This window comes from Panthera uncia, assembly GCF_023721935.1.
Source record: "Panthera uncia isolate 11264 chromosome C1 unlocalized genomic scaffold, Puncia_PCG_1.0 HiC_scaffold_4, whole genome shotgun sequence".
NCBI classification, from domain to species: domain Eukaryota; kingdom Metazoa; phylum Chordata; class Mammalia; order Carnivora; family Felidae; genus Panthera; species Panthera uncia.
Window position 1 is genome coordinate 102,629,774 of NW_026057585.1, and position 17,814 is coordinate 102,647,587.

Consider the following 17,814-nt stretch of genomic DNA (forward strand, 5'->3'; position numbering starts at 1 on the left):
GCTCTACTGACTAAGCCAGGCAGCCGCCCCAACCAGGTTACACTGGCGAGAAGCAGAGTCTCCGGAGGGAGGCTCCTGCCCTGGCCGGCTCGCCCACTTCAGGCCACGGGCCAAGAACGCCCTGCACAGAACAAGGGTAAAAATGCCCAGGGGGTGGTCGGTGATCCGCGACGCGGGTGCCCAAGGGGGAGCACCCAGAGGCACGGGGAGGGCCGTTACCCCCCACCCCCTTGCCCCGGGCCCGGCAAGGGAGGGGAGAGGGCAGCCGGTGACAACGGACCGAGCGTCCGCAGAGACTTAAGAGGGACGGAGGGAGGGCGGAGGGCTCCCCCAGAGATGGGCGCCTGGGCCCGAGGTCCGCCGGAGGTGGTGGCCACTCGCTCGCAGGGCATCTAGACCCGGCGGCCTCGGAGCAGCCGAGCGCGCGAGGCTCGCGGCGAGGACCCGAGGAGGGTTGGGGGCGGGGCTGGGGACGGGGCCGGGCGGTGGGCGGGGCCGGGGCGGGGGTCCGGGCCGGGGGCGTGGCAAAGGCGGGCCGGCCTCTGGCGCCGGGGCCGAGCGCGCAGTGTCGCGCGAAGCGGGCGCCGGCCGGGCGGGAAGCCGGTCCCTCCGCACCTGCGGCTGCGTCCCGCGCGTCCCCGGCCATGGCGCACGTGCGGGCGGCGGCTCCGCGGGTCCGCCGGGACGTCCAGTGAGCTGGGGGTCGCAGGAGGGAGCCGGCGCGGGGCGGCGGGCGCGATGCCTGTCCTTCCGGAGGCGACGGCGGCGGGGCGCGCGGTGGCCCTGGCCCTGGCCCTGGTGCTGCTGCTCCCCGCGGGTCCGGCGGGCGCCCTGCCCCGCCTGCAGCCCGGCATGTGAGTAGCGGAGCCCCGGGCCCCTGAGCAGCTTTGTCCCTGGGGCCCTGACAAAGTTGGGCTCTTTGCCGCCCCTGGGGAGGGAGTGGTTAAGACACGGGGGTCGGGGCTTGGGTCTGGGGGCGCTTCCGTGGCGGGGCCACCTCCTCCTCCCCTTACCCTGTGGGTGACCCTCCACTCCGTCGTGTGCGACCGCGCGCTCTGGCAGACGCCGCGCTCCAGTCGGGGTCCTCGTGGGCAGGGTCTGGCTAGCGAGCAGGAAGGAAGCAGCCCCTTCTCACTTCCTTCCAAAGCTGCCTCCGGGGGCCTGGGGGGCCTGTGCAGGGGCGGGGAGCGCCCAGACGCTGGGGGGGGGGGGGCGGTAGTGGTGGTGGCTGGACGTGGTTTATGTGTTAAACACGTGCGTGCTGGGGCTGAGAGACAGAAGGAATTCAGCACCAGAATGGGCAGGAAGAGAGGGTCCGGGAGCCAGCGGAGATGAATTCAGTTTTGAAAGATGATTCCCCAACGGGCCGTTTAGCGGTCTCTCTTAACTGGCAGATCCATCCTGTGTTGGCCTCCCAGGACCGCTGGTGCCAAAGTGAGCCAGAGAGGAGGGGGAGGAGGGGAGGTGCCTGCTGGGGGCCCCCAGCCCAGGGCTCCTGCAGGGTGCTGCAAAGGGGCAGGCCAGTGGCCCGGCCCGGGTTAGGGACCCCTGCCCGGCACTCGCCCAGAGGGCCCAGTGCACCTGGCGGGGCAGAGCTGGGGGGCAGGGCAAGTCGGTGCCCCAGGACCCCCATCCCCCACCCTGGGTCTTGCTTTGCCCCAGGCAGGAAGATTTCCTTGTGGCCTTTGCATCCAGAAATGTGAGTGGCCTGAGTCCCGACTCTGCATGACTTCTGCTGGACATTTTTCTTTCCTGTGATCCCAGTGAGTTCATTTGTCCAAGGGAAGCTGCAGCCTCAGAAGGGATTATCACAGCGGCGGGCGGCCCCTGACCCTGGTTGGCACGTCACCTAGGGCTCCGGGAAGCCTCTGGCCACTCTGGGGCAAGCAGTGGGTCGCAGGAGACCTTCACTTTCTGCTTCCTGCTTTCCCCAAAGCCTCCTCTGCCCTGTCTCTTCCTCCCCTTCCTCCTCCTCGGGGAGCCTCCCACGTGTCAGGGGTGGCTTCCCCTATGGGGGCCTGTGTCCCTGTTTCTTGGCTAGGCTTCTGTTCTCAGATGGCCCTGGGCAGACTGAGTTCTGTGACACCTCGGGGTATACCTTCCACAGCCCCATTGGCTCTGATTGTCTCTGAGGCACCTGGTGCTAGGCAGCATTGAGCTCCGCTGGCCAGCTGAACACGGGACAGCCTTGTGCTAGACCCCGGAGCGCTGGAAGCCGGTGGGCTCTGGGTGCCAGAATTTGCTTTTTGCTCCTTGTGCCCCAGAGGAGCAGGGGAGGGGGCCAAGAGAACAGCTGGGGTCCCTGAAAGTGCTTTGTCCTCGCTGGTCCTGTGCCCCCTGCCCCCTTCCCCTGGGGGAGGTCTGATGAGCCTGTAGGGCCCCGCACAGGCCTCCCCACTGTCTGTGACTGGTTTTCCTGGTGGGCCTCTGGGGGAGACAAAGAGAAGAGGGGTGCCGTGGAGTAGGGGTCCCACTGACCCATGGCCCAGCGTGGCCTTTGTGGACGTGTGGGAGCTTGTGGCTGGTTCTTGGGTTTCCGCTGGCCGACCGTGTCCAGACTGGAAACCCTACAACATGTCTTTATTTATTTATTTATTTATGCCTCTAAGTGCATTTCTGCTGGAAGAATGGTTGGCTTATCTTCCTGGGGCCTGGAGTGACCGCTCACTACACACAGGGCTGGCCCAGGGCTGCTGGTGGGGTCTGGGGATGGGGAGACAGTGTCCCCTACACTGGAGCTCCAACCGGCCCAGGGCCGAGCCTGCAGGCTTCCAAGTTCAAGGGTTGCGCCTGGTCCAGGGGGACGTGTGTTCAGAGGCCCACCCTGGGGTTCAAAAGGGGAGCTTGTAAAGACAGGCACGACGGAGACGCTTCTGGGGAGCCCAGCCCTCCTCCTGCACAAGGGTGTGCACACAGCCCGGCTTCGCCAGCTGGGCGGGGCTGCCTGCCTCTCCCTCCCCGCCTGCTTTTCCCCTTCCTGTCTCCTCACCCTGGGGCCATCATCCTGGGGCCTGCTGGCCTGGAACCGCCTGCCCCAAAGGGACGCCTCACGTGCCCACCTTCTCCTCGGCTCTGGGCTGAGGCGCCGGCCTCCAGGAGCCCCTCTCTGCCCGGGAGCAGATGTCCCACGGAACTGTTTGCTTTGTAGTCTGGGAGTTGCCTTGCCTCCCCAGATGGGAATCAGGAGCCAACTGCAAGGACAGGCCTGTGACTGTCCTGCCACTTGGGCTGACACTTCGTCTCTATGTCTGTTCCCTCCCCCATCCCACCTCCTCCGCCCCAAAGATGGAAAAGTTGGCCCAAGCTGTGCTTCTGAAGGGCTGGGAACTCCCCCGAGGGGATCGGTGCCGCGTTAACCCCCGTCCCCGGGAGGCCAGTGGGCAGCCAGCAGAGCGGGGACTGTTTTGGGGGGCTGTGGAGGGAGCAGCAGAGCCGGAAGGGGAGCCCAGGCCCACGGGCCTCGGGAGAAGTCACGCAGGTGACTAAGGGATGGGAGAGTGGCCAGTGGGAGTGAGCCCACGGGGTTGTGTGACCCTGAGGGTGTCCACGGGAGAGGCGAGCCCACCCCCCATCCCCTTCCTCAGAGGCTGTGGAATCTGGCTGGCCTCGCAAACTTTGTGCCTTGTCTCCCGAAATTTGAAATTTGCCTGTGTCTGGCTGGGGCAGCTGCCCCTCCCCCCACCTCCCAGGCCCCTTCTCTATAACCACCTCCTTCCTGAGCGAGGCACCCTCCTGTCCTTATGTGGGGGCGGGGGGGTCAAGGGCACTGGGGAGCCACTGACATCAGAGGGCTCCGCCATGCACCCCTTCCGCGCTCCCTGGAGGCTCCCCGCCTTCCACACTTTGTCCCACCTGGAGCGAACTCCGTGTGCCCAGCGGGGGCAGCTCAGGGGATATCTCTGAGGCCAGGATGGCTGGGAGGTGGGGGCCTAGGCAGGAAGTCACACGGGCGCGGGGTCCGTGTCACTGTTCCCGCTGACCCTCAGGCCCCTGTTGTTCTGGCAAAGCTACAATAGTCCTGTGGGTGGCATGGGGCCCCTGCAGGGGGTCTGCAGGATGTGGCCCTGTGGCCGTCCCTCCTCGTCCTCTTCCCACACCTCGAGCCTGGCCCTGCCGCAGGCCTGGGACGGTCACCGCGGGGCCTGGCCGTGCTGTGCCCCCCACCCCTGGTGGCTCCACGCCCTGGACTGGGGCCTACTGACCATCTGTCCTCTGTCCCAGGCCGCACGTGTGCGCCGAGCAGGAGCTGACCCTGGTGGGCCGGACCCAGCCCTGTGTGCAGGCTTTCAGCCGAACCGTGCCCGTGTGGAAGCCGGGCTGCGGGCGGCAGGCGTCGTGGTGCGTCAGCCACGAGCGGAGGTATGTGCTGGGGCCCCAGGTCCGGCGTGCGAGCGGGCGGCCGGGGTGGGGGGGGCTCTCCCGGTCCCAGGGCCGTCCACACCCCTTCCCGCTGCCCTGCGCCTGATGCCAAAGCTTTTCCCGCCCCGGAGGGCAGCTCACAGACGGAGCGTTGCTGCGCAGCGGGCCCTGCAGGCAGGAGGGGACTCTGGGAGGGTGCTCTGAGGAGGACGGAGTCCCGTGGCCGAGGCGGGGTGCTGGGGGCAGGGGCTGGCCACACGAGAGGGGAAGAGTGGGGTGCCCGGCCTGCTGAGTGCCCTGTGGGAGCTGCTTCGGCCGAGCCCTGGGCCTCATTCCCGGGGGAGCCAGTGCCAAACCTTCTCTTGCTCAAGATTTTATTTCAAAATCAAATTAAGGAGTGCCTTTGCATACCTCTCCTCTCTCTGGAATCTGCCCGACTGCAGAGCCGGATGGTGGGGGGGCCTCAGCTCGGGCAGCTCCCCCATTAGGTGCAGGGAAGGTGGGAGCGGCCCTCACGTGGGCTGTGGCGTCCAGCTTCGCAGCGTGGCCTTCGAGGGTCGCCTGCGCGGCGTCATCCGTGTGGGGTGCCAGCTCCCTCCGCGGGCCCTTGGTGGCCTCTGAGGGCAGCGTCCCTTGTTCCAGGTGTGCCGAGGATGGGCGCCATAGCCAGCGGGTGGGGGTAGGGATGCCGCTGCCCGTGCCGTGGGGCATAGGATGGCCCCTCAGCCACGGAGGGTCCTGCCCAAAGGTCAGGGGCGTCCATGCTGGGAACTGGGGGCAGAAGGAAGATGTCTGCCCTCCTGCTGCCCCAGAAGTGTGCTCTGTGCGGTCCTCCGGGCCTCCTCACGTGTGCGGCCACCAGCATTCACAGATCGGGAGTGAGGTCACGTCAGCCGTGTCCCCACGACGACCCGTGGGGAGAGGTGCTATTTCTAGAAGCTGCCAGGGGCCTCGTGGTCCCAGGGCTGGAGTGTGGGGGGTATGTGTGTGCTGAGGGAGCCCCCAGGGCGGACAGCTCCCCGATTTCCCTGTCGCTGGTCCCCAGGCTGGCCTGGGTAGGGGCGGGAGCATCCGGGCACCTTCAGTCTCCTGGCGGAGCGTCTGCGGCCCTGGGAGGAGAGTCCCACCGTCTGCGAGGGCCTTGCTGCCCGGTCATGTGGGGCGGGGGCCATGGGTCTCTGCCACGTTTCCTGCCAGGGAGTGGGGAGTGGTCTGTGTTCTGTGTGGGGGTCTCCTGGGAAGGCTCAGGAGGGGCCACGTGCGGAACGGGTTCCTGGCATCCTCTCCTGGCCCAGCTTGAGGTGATGGGGCTGGGGCAGTTTGGGTCCCTGGCCTGCGGGGGGTGGGGGTGCCTGGCCTGGAGTGCAGCCACGTGGGCTGCTCCCCCCATGGTCCTCCACCCCACGTGGATGAGAGCTGTCTTACCACCTCTGTGTCCTGTAGGGTTTCTGCGACCTGTGCTAACCACTTCCCTTCTGTGGGGCGCCTGCTGTGCCGTAGTGGGTATGTCCCCTCCCGCGGTGCCACAGCCGAGCCCCACGTGCTGTCTGGGGGCAGTTGCCCACACGCCTCGTGCAGGCGTTTCTCCAGTGGCCGTCGAGGGTGTGCCATCCTTCAGGAACGCACAGGGGCCCCAGCTTGCCTGGGTGGCCGGCCCTGCCCCCTGGCCCCCTTTCCCCATCTGCCAGCTCCTGGCGCATCAGGAGGGTCTCCCCGACAAACCACCAGCCAGCTCAGGCTGTGCTGGGGGGGAGGGGCTCCCCTCCCCTGCCCTGCCCCTCCACACTCCCCTGCCCTTTGGGGGGTGTGGCCTGTGCAGGGGGAGGAGGGAGGGAAAGGGTGCTTGGAGGAGCCCGGAGCCCTCCCACAACCCTTCCCTCCAGGCCCGCCCGACCCCCCACCCCCTGTCGCCCCTGGCCCTGCCGTAAGCCAGCTCCCCGGTGGTGGCCAGAGCCCGCGTGCGGTGTCCCATGTGGGCTGCAGGGGAGCGACGGTGCAGTAGGCCCACCAGCTGTGTCGCAGGGGTCTCTAACTCCCAAGGGCGGGGGCACGGGGAGGTGGCAGATGGGCCGGCCGGCTCCGTTCTCCGGGCGACCGCGCGCAGCAGCACGTAGCCCCGGGAGAGGGATAAATATTTACGGCGGAAGGGCCCGAACACCGTTTGCTCTGCCAAGAGCCGTCCACTGCTGCGGTCGGTGTCTCTCCAGGCAAGCGGTTTCATGTCCTGCCGAAGTGATGTTTTGCAAAGCTCTCCCGAGCTGCTGTGTGCAGCGGGCACGTGAACTCACGCTTCCGGGAAGTGGCCTGCTTGTTGGTGGGGTCCTGGTCCCCAGGGTGGCCGTGGGTTTCCCACGGCTCCCTGCGGCCAAGCCCCAGCAGGCAGGAGGGTGTTTTTTCACCTGGAAAGGACAGGCCCGGCCCTCGGGCCGCTCCCGGGGCTCAAGGGTCCTTGACCCCATGGCTGTTGGACGGGCCCCGGTCACCTTTCCTACAGACAGCGGTGGGGCAGGGGTGGCCTCGGGTCACCCCCTTCCTTTTGTTCTGTCACTCCGCTCTCTGTCCCTCTTCCCCGGCCTTCCTGCCCGCCTCCCCACGGCCTGTGACCAGTCCTGTCCCGTGGACACAAGGACCTCACAGCCACGGACCCAAGGGCAGGGGCTGAGCACCCGGTCCCGCGTTAGTTTCCTGTTGCTGCTGTAACAGGTTGTGACAGACTGTGGGGGCGGGGCTTCAGTGTTCTCTGCCTGGGGGCCTGAGACCCAGGTGTGGGCACAGCTGGTTCCTTCTGTCCCAGGCCTCTCCCTGCCCCGGGTCCTGGTGGTGGCCGTGTCCTGGCTCACACCTGCCTCTCCCCAGTCTCTGCCGCGGTGGTCACGTGGCCCTCCTCCGGTGTGTCTGTGACCGTTCCCTGTCTTCCGAGGACGTCAGTCCTTGGACTGCGAGCCCACCCGAAGTCAGTACGGGCTCCCCTCAGTTTGTTTCCATTGGGAAAGACCCTGCTTCCAAATAAGGTCAACGGTCTTCGCCTCTAGGTGAGAACAGAGAGGCCGGGCTGGGGCAGTTAGCTGTCCGTCTGGCTGACCGTCACCGGGTAAGGGTGGAGGTGGGCGGGGCAGGGATGAGGAGGGAGAATCAGTTGTACCTCACTCTGAACAAGGGGGAATGGAGCTTTCCGGAATGGCAGAGACCCTTCCGAAGGCTGAGGCCCGGCAGAACTGGAGCCAGGATGTAGGAGCCTGGGGCTGTGGGTTGCCACTGAGACGGGGGGCTGTGTGGGCGATGTGGGACCAAGACACTTCTGCCCCCCACCCTGGCTGCGGCTCCAAGGTCAAGGCCGCGGGGCGAGTCCCAGGACTGTGGGAGGTGGACCCCTTGACCACTGCTCCTCCAAGGCCACCCTGTGGGGCTTGCTGCTGTGCAGAGAAGCAGGGTGGAGGCTGGGGTTGGCCAGCCCGCCATGCAGAGGGCAGCCCCAAAGGTCCTGGGGCTGCAGGTGGCCTGGGGCAGCCTCCAGGGGAGCTGGTCTCTTTCTGGTTTAGTCAACGTCCTCCTATGGGCACTGTCCGTGCCAGGCCCCAGACTGACTGGCCAGACCCGGGTGCCTCCTTCCAACGTGGACCCCTTCCCAGCTCCTGCTTGGGGCTCTGTCTCTCTCCGCTCAGCCTTTGTGAGAGCCGCCCCCATCCTGAACAGGAACCGGCCTTGGACCCAGGCCGCCCTGTCCCCTCTCCTCTGAGGGTCCCTCCCGCCTGCTCCCCTCTGACGGCAGTGCTGTGTGTGACCACAGTCTGGCCCCTCTGCTGTTGTCCACAGCTGTCCTCCCGGTCACCCTGGGTCCTCGGCTCAGCCCTCCACTCCGCAGGTGGGGAAGAGGGCCCTCGCAAACCGCGAGCGCTCGGGGCGGTCCTGCTGTCTGGTGTCCTGGGAGCCTGGGGTCTGAACTGGCACTACCCAGGGCACAGCCTGCCTAGCACTGGGCACCTTGGAAGCCACTCTTGGTCCTCGGCTGGACATTTCGAGTCTGACCCCGAAGGCCTCAAACCTGGCCTGGGGCCAGACGTGGGATGCTATGCCCGTCCTGACGCTGGCTTGGAGCGGGGCCCCAGCAGGGGCGGAGAGGGAAGGGGGCAGCAGCCCCAGGGGTGGAGCTGGCCGGGGCCATTCGTCCTGGCTCCAGGCCAGCCACGTGTGCCCTGCTGCCCCTCTTCATGCAGGTGTGGCTCACAGACCTACCCCCCACCTCGGAGCCTGGACCTGAAGGGAACAGTCGGGGAGCCAGCGTGGGGAGGGGTGGGTGGGTGAGAGCCAAAAGCAGCGGGACGTGCCGCCAGAGCTGTGTCTCCACGGTAAACGTTTCCCTTCTCCCTTCTTTTCTAGAACCATCTACTACACGGGCCACAGGCAGGTGTATGCCATGGAGGCGCAGACCGTGTTCAGGTGCTGCCCCGGGTGGAGCCAGCAGCCCGGTGACCAGGGCTGCCTCTCCCGTGAGTGTCTTCCTCCAGCACTAAATCTGTGCCTCAGAAGAGGCCGCGTCTGAAGGGATCGTCCTCCAGCGGTGGGGGTAGAGACCCTGTCTCTGCACTTGGTGGCACTTCCCACAGCGTGAGAGTTCCCCACTCTGCCCCCCACCCAGGCTGTAAAACAGAATAATAGAAGAGGAGCGGTGAGCTCCGTAGGCTGATGCGGGCGGGGGCCAAGGAAAGAGGGCTGGGGCTGGTGGGGGCTCCGAGCGGAGGGTGGGGGGCTGTCGGCCAGGGCCTGGCATCCGGGGGAGGGGTCTGAGGGCAGCCCCGGGACCACGCAGTGGTGTGTGTGGGCTCAGAAACCTCTCAGGGCCCTGTCACGGAGCCAGCCCACCGTAGCCACACCCCTGCTCTTGGGTCTTGCGGGCCTGTGTTCCCAGGAGGGCCCGGGGCTGGGCGGTGGCCCCCGGCCTCTGTGGACATTTGAGACGGCAGCTCCTGTCCTGCCTCCCGTCCTAGAGCCATGGGCCTCAGACTCCCCAGGTGCCTAGTGGAGGTTTGTCACTGCCTCCCTCAGAGAGAGGGGGTCCTGATCGACGCAGGAGGGACGGGGAGCCCGTGTGTCAGCACACGAGAGCCTCACTGTGATGCCTCTGCTTCTAGAAAGGAAAGGGGGTCACAGCTGTGGAGTCTGGTGGTAGAGGGTATTTGGGAAGCCGTTCCTGGCCTGTGGGTGTGGGCACAGGTGGGCCGGCAGGTGGGTGTGAGCACCGGAGGGTGTGGGGACAGGTGTGTGCGGGGACAGTTGGGCCAGCAGGTGGGTGTGGGCACCGGAGGGTGTGGGGACAGGTGTGTGTGGGGACAGTTGGGCCAGCAGGTGGGTGTGGGCACAGGTGTGTGGGCACAGGTGGGCCAGCAGGTAGGTGTGGGCACAGGAGGGTGTGGGGACAGGTGGGTGGGCAGTTGGGGTAACTGGGTAAGAGGAGGCCGCATCCCTTCCCAGAGAGGTGGCCTCGGAGGTCTGGCCTCCCCTGAAACAATGCCGTGGCGCCCCCTGATGTGAGGCGAGGGACGGGGGCCATGCTGCAGCGGTGGCTGGGGGTCCCGGCTCCCCCCTGCTGGGATGGGAACCAGACTTGGGGGGCCGTGTTCCAGCCTGTCTCTGCCCCTGGGCCCCCCTCCACACACGGGGAACGTGGGAGCCGCTGAACAGGGGCAGAGACGTTTTTACACGAACTCCAGTTGGAGAAGGGGAAGAGAAGGGTGGTGGGTGCTGTTTTCTGGGAGAGGAAATGAATAATTCTCCCCAGGAAGGGAGCAGGAGGGAGGAGGCGAGGAAGCAGCTCCACCTCCCTGTGGGCAGGAGAGCCTTGGGGGACGAGGGGGGGACGCCTGGATGCTGGCCAGCCCCCCACCCCCCGGCAGCGGCCCTTCTCCCCACGCCCTCTGATCGCTCTCTGATCGTGGTGATGTGTGTGTTCCCTGCTTCCGGCTTCTAGGAAAACAAAGGGGTCTGTTGAGTGGGGGTGCAGACATCAAAGCCAAGGCTCCTGGTTTCCGCTGTGAGGCCGGGGCTCCTCAGACCTGCCAGAGGCGTCCCTACCAATCTGGTGGGTGACGGGGGCGGGCGGAGGAGGTGCGGGTGGGGGTGAGGAGCGTGGCCTTTTACACCTGGGAGGGGACACGGATGTATAGCCACATGGTGGCCCGGGGGTGGGGGGCCCTCTGGGCTTGGCTTCCTGGTTTGGGGGGACTGGCGTGTAGCCTGTCACAGGCAAGGACGGGGGGAGCCCGGGTGCAGGCCGGGGTCTGTACCCCACGTTCCCACAGCCCACGCTCATGAGCTGGGGTCCCATAACCCTTGGTTTTACCCGTGTCTCAGAGAGACCATCCCAGAGGCAGGGCCAGGGAGCAGCCGCAGGGCCCAAGGGCCGGCCAGACCCTGGGAGGCCCTGTTGGCCTCTCTCCATGGCAGAGACGGGGCCCGAATGCTGGCTTTTCAGGGACGGGAGGCCAATTTCAGCACAGGCGTTCAGGGCCAGCGGCCACCACGGTCTGTCCTGCCCGGTCTGGCTCCACTGGCAGGAGCGGGGATGCGGTAGAGGGGCAGAGCGGCCTTGGCCTTGCAGAGGTGGAGGAGATCGGCTGCGGTCAGGGCTGTGGCGGTGAGGACATTGTGGGGGGGGTCGGGTCTCGGCCACAGTGCCTGGCCTTGGCGGTCCCGGTTGTCACCGGTCTCCGAGTGTATCCTGAACTGGAGGCTTTGCCTTTCTTGACTGTTTTTTTTTTAAATTCTTTATTTTTTTAATGTTTATTTATTTTTGAGAGAGAGAGAGAGAGAGAGACAGACAGACAGAACACGAGCAGGGGAGGGGCAGAGAGAGACTGAGACAGAATCTGAAGCAGCTCCAGCCTCCAAGCTGTCAGCACAGAGCCCGATGAGGGGCTCGAACTCCCAAACTGTGAGATCATGACCTGAGCTGAAGTCGGATGCTTAGCCGACTGAGCCACCCAGGCGCCCCTCAGTTGTTTTTAAAGGATCATTTTTAGCGCAGGATTTACTTATTTACGTATTTGGGTTTTATCTGTTTATTTGAATGTTCCAGAAAAAGCCCTGTGATCCAGCCTCTCCGGACACCCACTTGTTCCCCGGTGTCTGGGGGGAAGGGGAGGGACTGGGGGGTTCACATGGGGAGGGTCCTGAGCCTGGGACCCTGCCCCCTGTCGCTCAGCTCCCACCGAGCTCTTGGGAGGTGAGGCCTGACGGGAGGCTGGTTGCTCGAGGATGCTGATGTGATGGGGTGTGAAGGGGAGCACAGAGCCAGCTGGGGCTTCGGGGTGGCTTTGGGGTGCAGATGGGCAGGGGAGGCCCGGGGGGTGTGGGGGTGGGAGCATTCAGGGAGCCTGCTGGGGCCCCGAGCAGGAGGAAGTGTAGCGGATGGCGGGGGGGGGGGGGGGGGGGGGGGGCGGCAGAGGAAGGCGGGAGCACATGTGGGAGCACCGCCGTGGCTGGGGAAGGTGGGCTCAGCACAGGGAGTGTGCTTCCTGCTGTGACCTCTCCCGGGCTGAGCAGGTGCCCAGAGCCCCCAGCGCCCAGGAGGCTCTGCCCTGGGGGGTCAGGTGAGTGTCTGCGGGGCTGCCTTGGGCCTCTCCGTGGGCTCGCCTGTGGTGGCAGGGCTGGGGCAGGGTCTCTGGGCTCCCGAGTGCGAGCGCTGACGGGGTGCCGGGCCCCACTTGGGAGGGGTGCCCGCTTCCCTGGGGGTCAGGATCCTCTGACCTTGTCCCGTTCCTCTGATGGCTTCCGGCACCTTCCCTCGGTCCCCGTGCAGACTGTCTGTGGCCCGGGGGAGTGGGAGGTGGTCAGGCTGGGACAGGGCAGGGAGCAGCCCCCGCCCTGCTCCGCCAGCCTCGTGACCTGGAAGTGCAGCTGTGTGCGGGCCGACCTCCGGGCCCCCCGTGTGTTTGTGTGGCATCGAGGGGGCCTGACGCCGTCTGGGAGAATGGCAGGAAGCTTCTAATGGCCGTCATGATTGCTCAGAGACCCACTAAGCGGCATTTGTGACCCGGAGGTGACCGAAAAGGAAAAGTGCTGGCTGGGTGGGGCGCGTTGCCTGGTGACCGGGGGGCTTCCCCGGGTCCACATGGCTCCCCTCTGCGTGCGTCCCCAGGGCAGCCTGGCGCCGACCCCCCTCTGCCGTCGGGGTGCCAGATTCCTGCCCAGCGGCTCTCGCAAGTCCCCGTCTTTCCCAGTCAGGTGCAGATTCTGCCTAGACCCCCTGAGGCCCTGGGTCCTGGCTCCCCCTCGTCAAAGACGGGCCTGAGTGTGAAGGTGGGTGTCTGGCCTGACCCTGACATGCACCCACCTAGGAATGCGGTGCCGAGAATACGTTCTGCGGCTCCCCGATCTAACTCTGTCCGTATAGGGCTGGGCTCCGGCCACCTCCGGCCACGGCTCAGATTTACTCCCTGGAGGCCAGAGGTGTCCAGTCTAGGTGCGCGTGGGGGTCCTTCCTTCGTCCGCTGACTTGTGGCCGCGTCAGCCCCCTCCTGCCTCTTCTCTGCCTGTGTCACCTCCTCTCTCCTAGCAGGGCCTGCCCTGCTCCGAGTGGGCTCGGGCCCTACCTTGGTCACACCCGCAAACACTCTGTTTCCAAGTGGGGTCGCTTTCTGAGGTCCCGGGGCCCTTGTAAGGACAGGGAGCCAGGGCAGGGTCTGAGTGGGGCAGGGACACGGTCTGCTGTGGAGGGCAGAGGCAAAGTCGAGGAGCCACCTCGGGGCTGGCCCTGGGGGATCAGGGAGCATGGTGAGAAGGGGTCGGGCTCTGGGTGCGTGGACAGTGGGAACTGGGTCTGGAAGCCGTGGCCGTGGCTGGGGGCCCAGGACCTCGGAGCCCTCCGGACCCCCGTGTGAGCCCAGAGTGCGTGGGACAGCCGTGCCCTTGACTCTGAGCAGACCCTCAGAGATGACCGGGTCCTGGGGAGGACACTGTGGAGTGACCACCCGGAGCTTTCTCCACGGGCTTCCCGCCCCATCTTGGTCACTCATGCCTTCTTGCTGCCCGGGGGATGCCGGGGCAGCTAGAAAAAATCTGTGGCCTGTGAGGGCTTCATTCAGTAGGGGAGGGACTGACATGGTTCGTTGTCACAGGAGCCCAGGACCGGCTGTGGGGTTGGCCGGGGGAAGGAACCCCAGGCTGCTGACTGCCTGGCAGGCTGGCCCTATAGCTCTCCCTCCCGGGACGGCCGCTGCCTCCTCTGGGCCCCGCTGGTGGGGGCGTTAGGGAAGGAGCAGCCGGGGGGCAGCCGCGAGGCCTGGGGACGGCCGCCCTCTGCTTTCCTGCCTTGCCGCTCACTTTTCCGTTTCCGTTCTGGACGCGTGTCAGCCCGCGCCCAGCATGGGAATTTGGAGAGCTGGCGTCCTGGCCCTGCTGTCCTCCGTGTGGACGTAAGCGCCCACAGGGTCGCTAGGGGTGGGCACGCTGTCCTGCTCTGAGCCCCCCCCCCCCCCCCCCCAGGTCTCTCGCACCCGGTCACACGCAGCCCCGCACGGTGCCGTGCCTGGCACACGTTCGCACTTGTGCACACGCGTGCCCTGGGCCGGCATGCTGTCTACCCAGGCCAGCTGGCCTGCCTCGCTGCCTCACACACGTGCCCGTGCATGCGAGTGTGCTCACACTCCCACATGCGTGTGCACACAATCCCGTGCTCACGTGGATGGTCTCACACGTGCTGACACGCTCACCCTGAGACAGGCGCACACACGTGTGCTGTGTGCTCACACACGCACAAATGTGCCTGCACACACGTGCTCGTGCTGACATGCACGCGCATGCACCTGTGCTGCTCACCGGTGTGAGCACTGCATGCCCACGGGGTATGCTCGCACCCGTACTCGCAGCCCCTGGCACTCACACTGACCGCGCGCTCCTCCCCCGGGCCTCCAGCACAGGCCTGTGGCGGGCGCGTGCCCGCAGCGGCGCCCGTGGAGTCCCCAGGCCCCAGGGCAGGCACTGGCTTGGTTCTTCCTCTGGAGCTTGGAGCTGGAGTGCCTCCCTCCCCGCCGCGAGGGTCCAGGATGGGCGGAGGTTGGGGTGGGGGCCCGTGGTCCTGGCCTCTATCTCCCAGCCGGCAGGTTTGGGGACAGACCGGGGACAGAGAGACGGAGGGGGAGGGGGGACTCAGGGCCTGTCCTGTCCCCTGGGCTGCCGGGGAAGCGCCTCTCTCCCGCAGCCCCCCTTTGCTGTGAGGTGGGCACTGGGGTTCCCACACCTGGCCGCCCCGCGGCTTTGCTGGATGAGCTGAGGACCGCCCTGAGCCACGGCGCTGATCCACCTGCCCTGCGGGGCGACCCAGGGCCAGTGTCGTCCTCGCTGTCACCCCCTTTGTCAGCGCTCTTCCCCCACCCAGGGTTGTTCGAACCCCTAAGTGCCTCCCTCGATGGCAGATGGAGGTGCTTTGCGCCGGGTCCAGCCCTGACTCCCCTGGCCTCCAGGGCCGGTTGCTGGAGAAATGTTGGGGACAGGCGTGTCCTCCGGGGGTTCCACCGTGCTGTGTGTGCCCCGCAGTCCTGGGAGCCTTTCCTGGGCACCTGGCTGCGTCTCACAGACCCTCCCTCCGGCTGGCCTGGCGGGCTTTGGCCACAGGCAGGACGCTGCCGGGTGCTGGTGTCACTGCTATCCTTGCTAAGGCTGGGAGCTGGGGACCAGCCGTCATCGGATTGATCGGCTGCATTTGGGGTGGCCTACCCGAGCTTTCCTTGAGCCTGGCCCACACTGGGAGCCCACGTGGGCGGTTTTATTGAGCCCCCACGTCCACCACGTGTCTCGGTGGGGGGCTGATCCCAGGTTCCAACCTTGGAGCTGCGGCCCAGAGAGCCGCCTCCCAGGCTCCGTCCTGAAGAAGCTGAGGATTCAGCACTGAGCATTCGCGGAGTGCAGGAAGGGGCTGAGGTCGCCTGCAGGTCTGCTCAGGATGTGACCTCAGACCCATCCCATGGACAGGCGTGCCCCTCCTCCGGGGATGCCGTGGGGGAGCTGGCGGAGGGATGGGGCTCCCCTGCTCCTGGCTCAGCCCTCGCTGCGGAGAGAGGACAGAAGCCAGAGGCGTCCTCAGGGGATGTGTGCAGGAGGCCGGCAGCCGGAGTCAGCAGGGTCACAGGCGGGGCACTGCGTCCTGGGTCTGAGTTGGTCGCTCCGGCCCCGGCCTCCTCCAGCTGCAGAATGCACGTAGGGTCTCCGGGCCGCTTCGGCAGAGGGGCCCAGGGAGGGGCTCATTCCCAGCGCTGGCCTGGAGAAGGCCGACGTTCGCCACCCACGGCTGGTGACCTTGGCCGCGTGCTCAGAGCCTGCGGTGGGTGGCCCGGCAAGACCAGGAGAAACTTGCCAGCCTGGATCACACCTGTCCCGCCTGAGGCCACTGTACTGTCCAGCAGAGGAAGGGAAGAGGAGGGGCCATGGGCTCGACGGACCTTCTGGGGGCGAGGCCTGGGCCTGCGTGCGGGAACCCAGCCACGGTGGAGGGGCGGGCCCCGCGTGGAGGGGGCGGGGCCATGTGGAGGGGCGGGCCCCACGTGGAGGGGGCAGGGCCATGTGGAGGGGCGGGGCCGGCGCGGAGGAGGGGTGGCCCTCCACCGGGCAGGTGGCCTGGCAGGTACTGCGCCTGCTGCACGCATGGGGAGTTCCAGCTAAGAGCACCTGTTTCTTGCCTCCCACCTCGAGAGAAAGTGGCGCTAAGATGCCACGGAAGATGTCCACACGTGCCGCCCTCACCCTGGGGACTGCGCTCCCGGGATCTGCCAGCCTGCCGACTGGACGCCCCTCAGGGCCCTGCCAGCCTGAGGATATGGGCAGAGCCTCCCTCTTTCCCCCCAGAGCCAAGGCCTGGTCCGGGGAGGGGCTGGAACGCTCGGTGAACCATCACCGTCCTCGAACCTCCAGCCCGCACTCTGTACACCAGAGCGGTGTTCCCCCTTTTCTCCTCAGATCGTGGGCGAGGAGACCGGTTCAGCCCTGGCAGCTGCTGCGGGTAGCGTGTGCGGCTTCAGGCTCAGGCAGTGGTGTGGAGGGGACCCTTGGTCGTGTGAACGTCGCTAAGAATGTTGTATTCGATGTGTGCAAGTCGTGGAGCTTGACAGGACTTTCTGACCCACTGGCTAATATCAGACCGGAGCTTGAACGCCTGTGCACAACACCCAAGCCGCCTGCCTTGCCCGCTAAGGCATCTGGGCTGTGGGGCGGTGTGTGCACGGTGGTTCCTGGGGGGCTTCTCCAGCCACGCGGGACTCCCCCGGCTCGGCCCTCCCTCTGCCTGCTTGGCCCTCAGAGAACAGAGCCACCCAGCAGCAGCAGACCCGTGGGTCCCGTGGGTCTGGGTCACCTCTGCCTGCCCTGGCATTTCTCACTCTCTCGGGGCAACTGGTTCCTTCCAGGGCCCCTGAGGGTCCTGTGGGCACAGTCCTGGCCCCCCTGACAGCCTGAGGGGGCGTCCCCAAGCTGAGCCTCTGTCGCGACCCCGGACCGTAGTAGGAATTCATAAAATTCATTTAAAAAAATGAGTTAATGTTGGGGCACCTGGGTGGCTCAGTCAGTTAAGCATTCGACTTTGGCTCATGATCTCACTGTTTGTGGGTTTTGAGCCCCAGTTCAGGCTCTGCATTAACAATGTGGATGGAGCCTGCTAGGTATTCTCTCTCTCAAAATAAATAAACCAGGGCACCTGGGTGGCTCAGTCGGTTAAGCGTCCAACTTTGGCTCAGGACATGATCTCTCGGTTCATGGATTCGAGCCCCACGAATTCATGGATACGAGCTCCCAGCTGTCTGTGCTGACAGCTCAGAGCCTGGAGCCTGTTTCAGATTCTGTGTCTCCCTCTCTCTCTGCCCCTCCCCCGTTCATGCTCTGTCTCTCTCTGTCTCAAAAATAAAAATACACGTTAAAAAAAAATTAAAAAAAAATAAAAAAATGAACTAACGTGAAGCGTAAAACACATCTGTTCCTTGGAAATCCCTAAGTCGTTTTGCGAGGCATCCGTCCAGCCTTCAGTAACAGCCACGCGTCGAGTTTTCACATGTTTTGTTTCCAGGTCTCTTACTCGGTCCTTCTTCCTATCTACCTGTTCCTTTCCCACACAGGGAGCCTCCCTCTTCCTTGTGCGGGTGTCAAACATGCTCATTTGAAAGCCAGGCTCTGGCTCCTGTGCTCTGTTTGCCTGGGGGGGGGGCAGTTCTTCAGTGTTTGCTTGTGCGACCTCTTCCCTCAGCTGCCGGGGTGGGGGGGGTTCCTTGGGGGGGCCTGTCCCCTTGGACAGGGGCGGGTCCTCAGCCAAGTCTGCAGCCTTCCTTTCAGTGGGGGGCTGTTCCCCTGCTGGCCCGGACTCCTTCCCCACCTCCTCAAGAAAGTGTGTGGGGGGGTGTTGCAGGCTCTGGTGGTGTTGGGCCAGTGCATGACCCAAGACAGAACAGAACTGGACCCTGATCTGGTGGCAGGGTTGGG

General features: G+C 65.8%; 1 protein-coding gene across 1 annotated transcript in view; it reads left to right on the forward strand.

The window, feature by feature from the left end:
* The first annotated feature begins 570 nt into the window (after positions 1-570).
* MEGF6 (multiple EGF like domains 6) overlaps positions 571-17,814 on the forward strand; it is an 18,263-nt gene continuing 1,019 nt past the window's right edge. Inside the window, exons 1-3 of the mRNA XM_049618224.1 lie at positions 571-854; positions 4,222-4,359; positions 8,737-8,846. Of these exons, the coding sequence (XP_049474181.1) occupies positions 739-854; positions 4,222-4,359; positions 8,737-8,846 (364 nt within the window). The 5' untranslated portion in view covers positions 571-738. The remainder of the gene's footprint in view (positions 855-4,221; positions 4,360-8,736; positions 8,847-17,814) is intronic.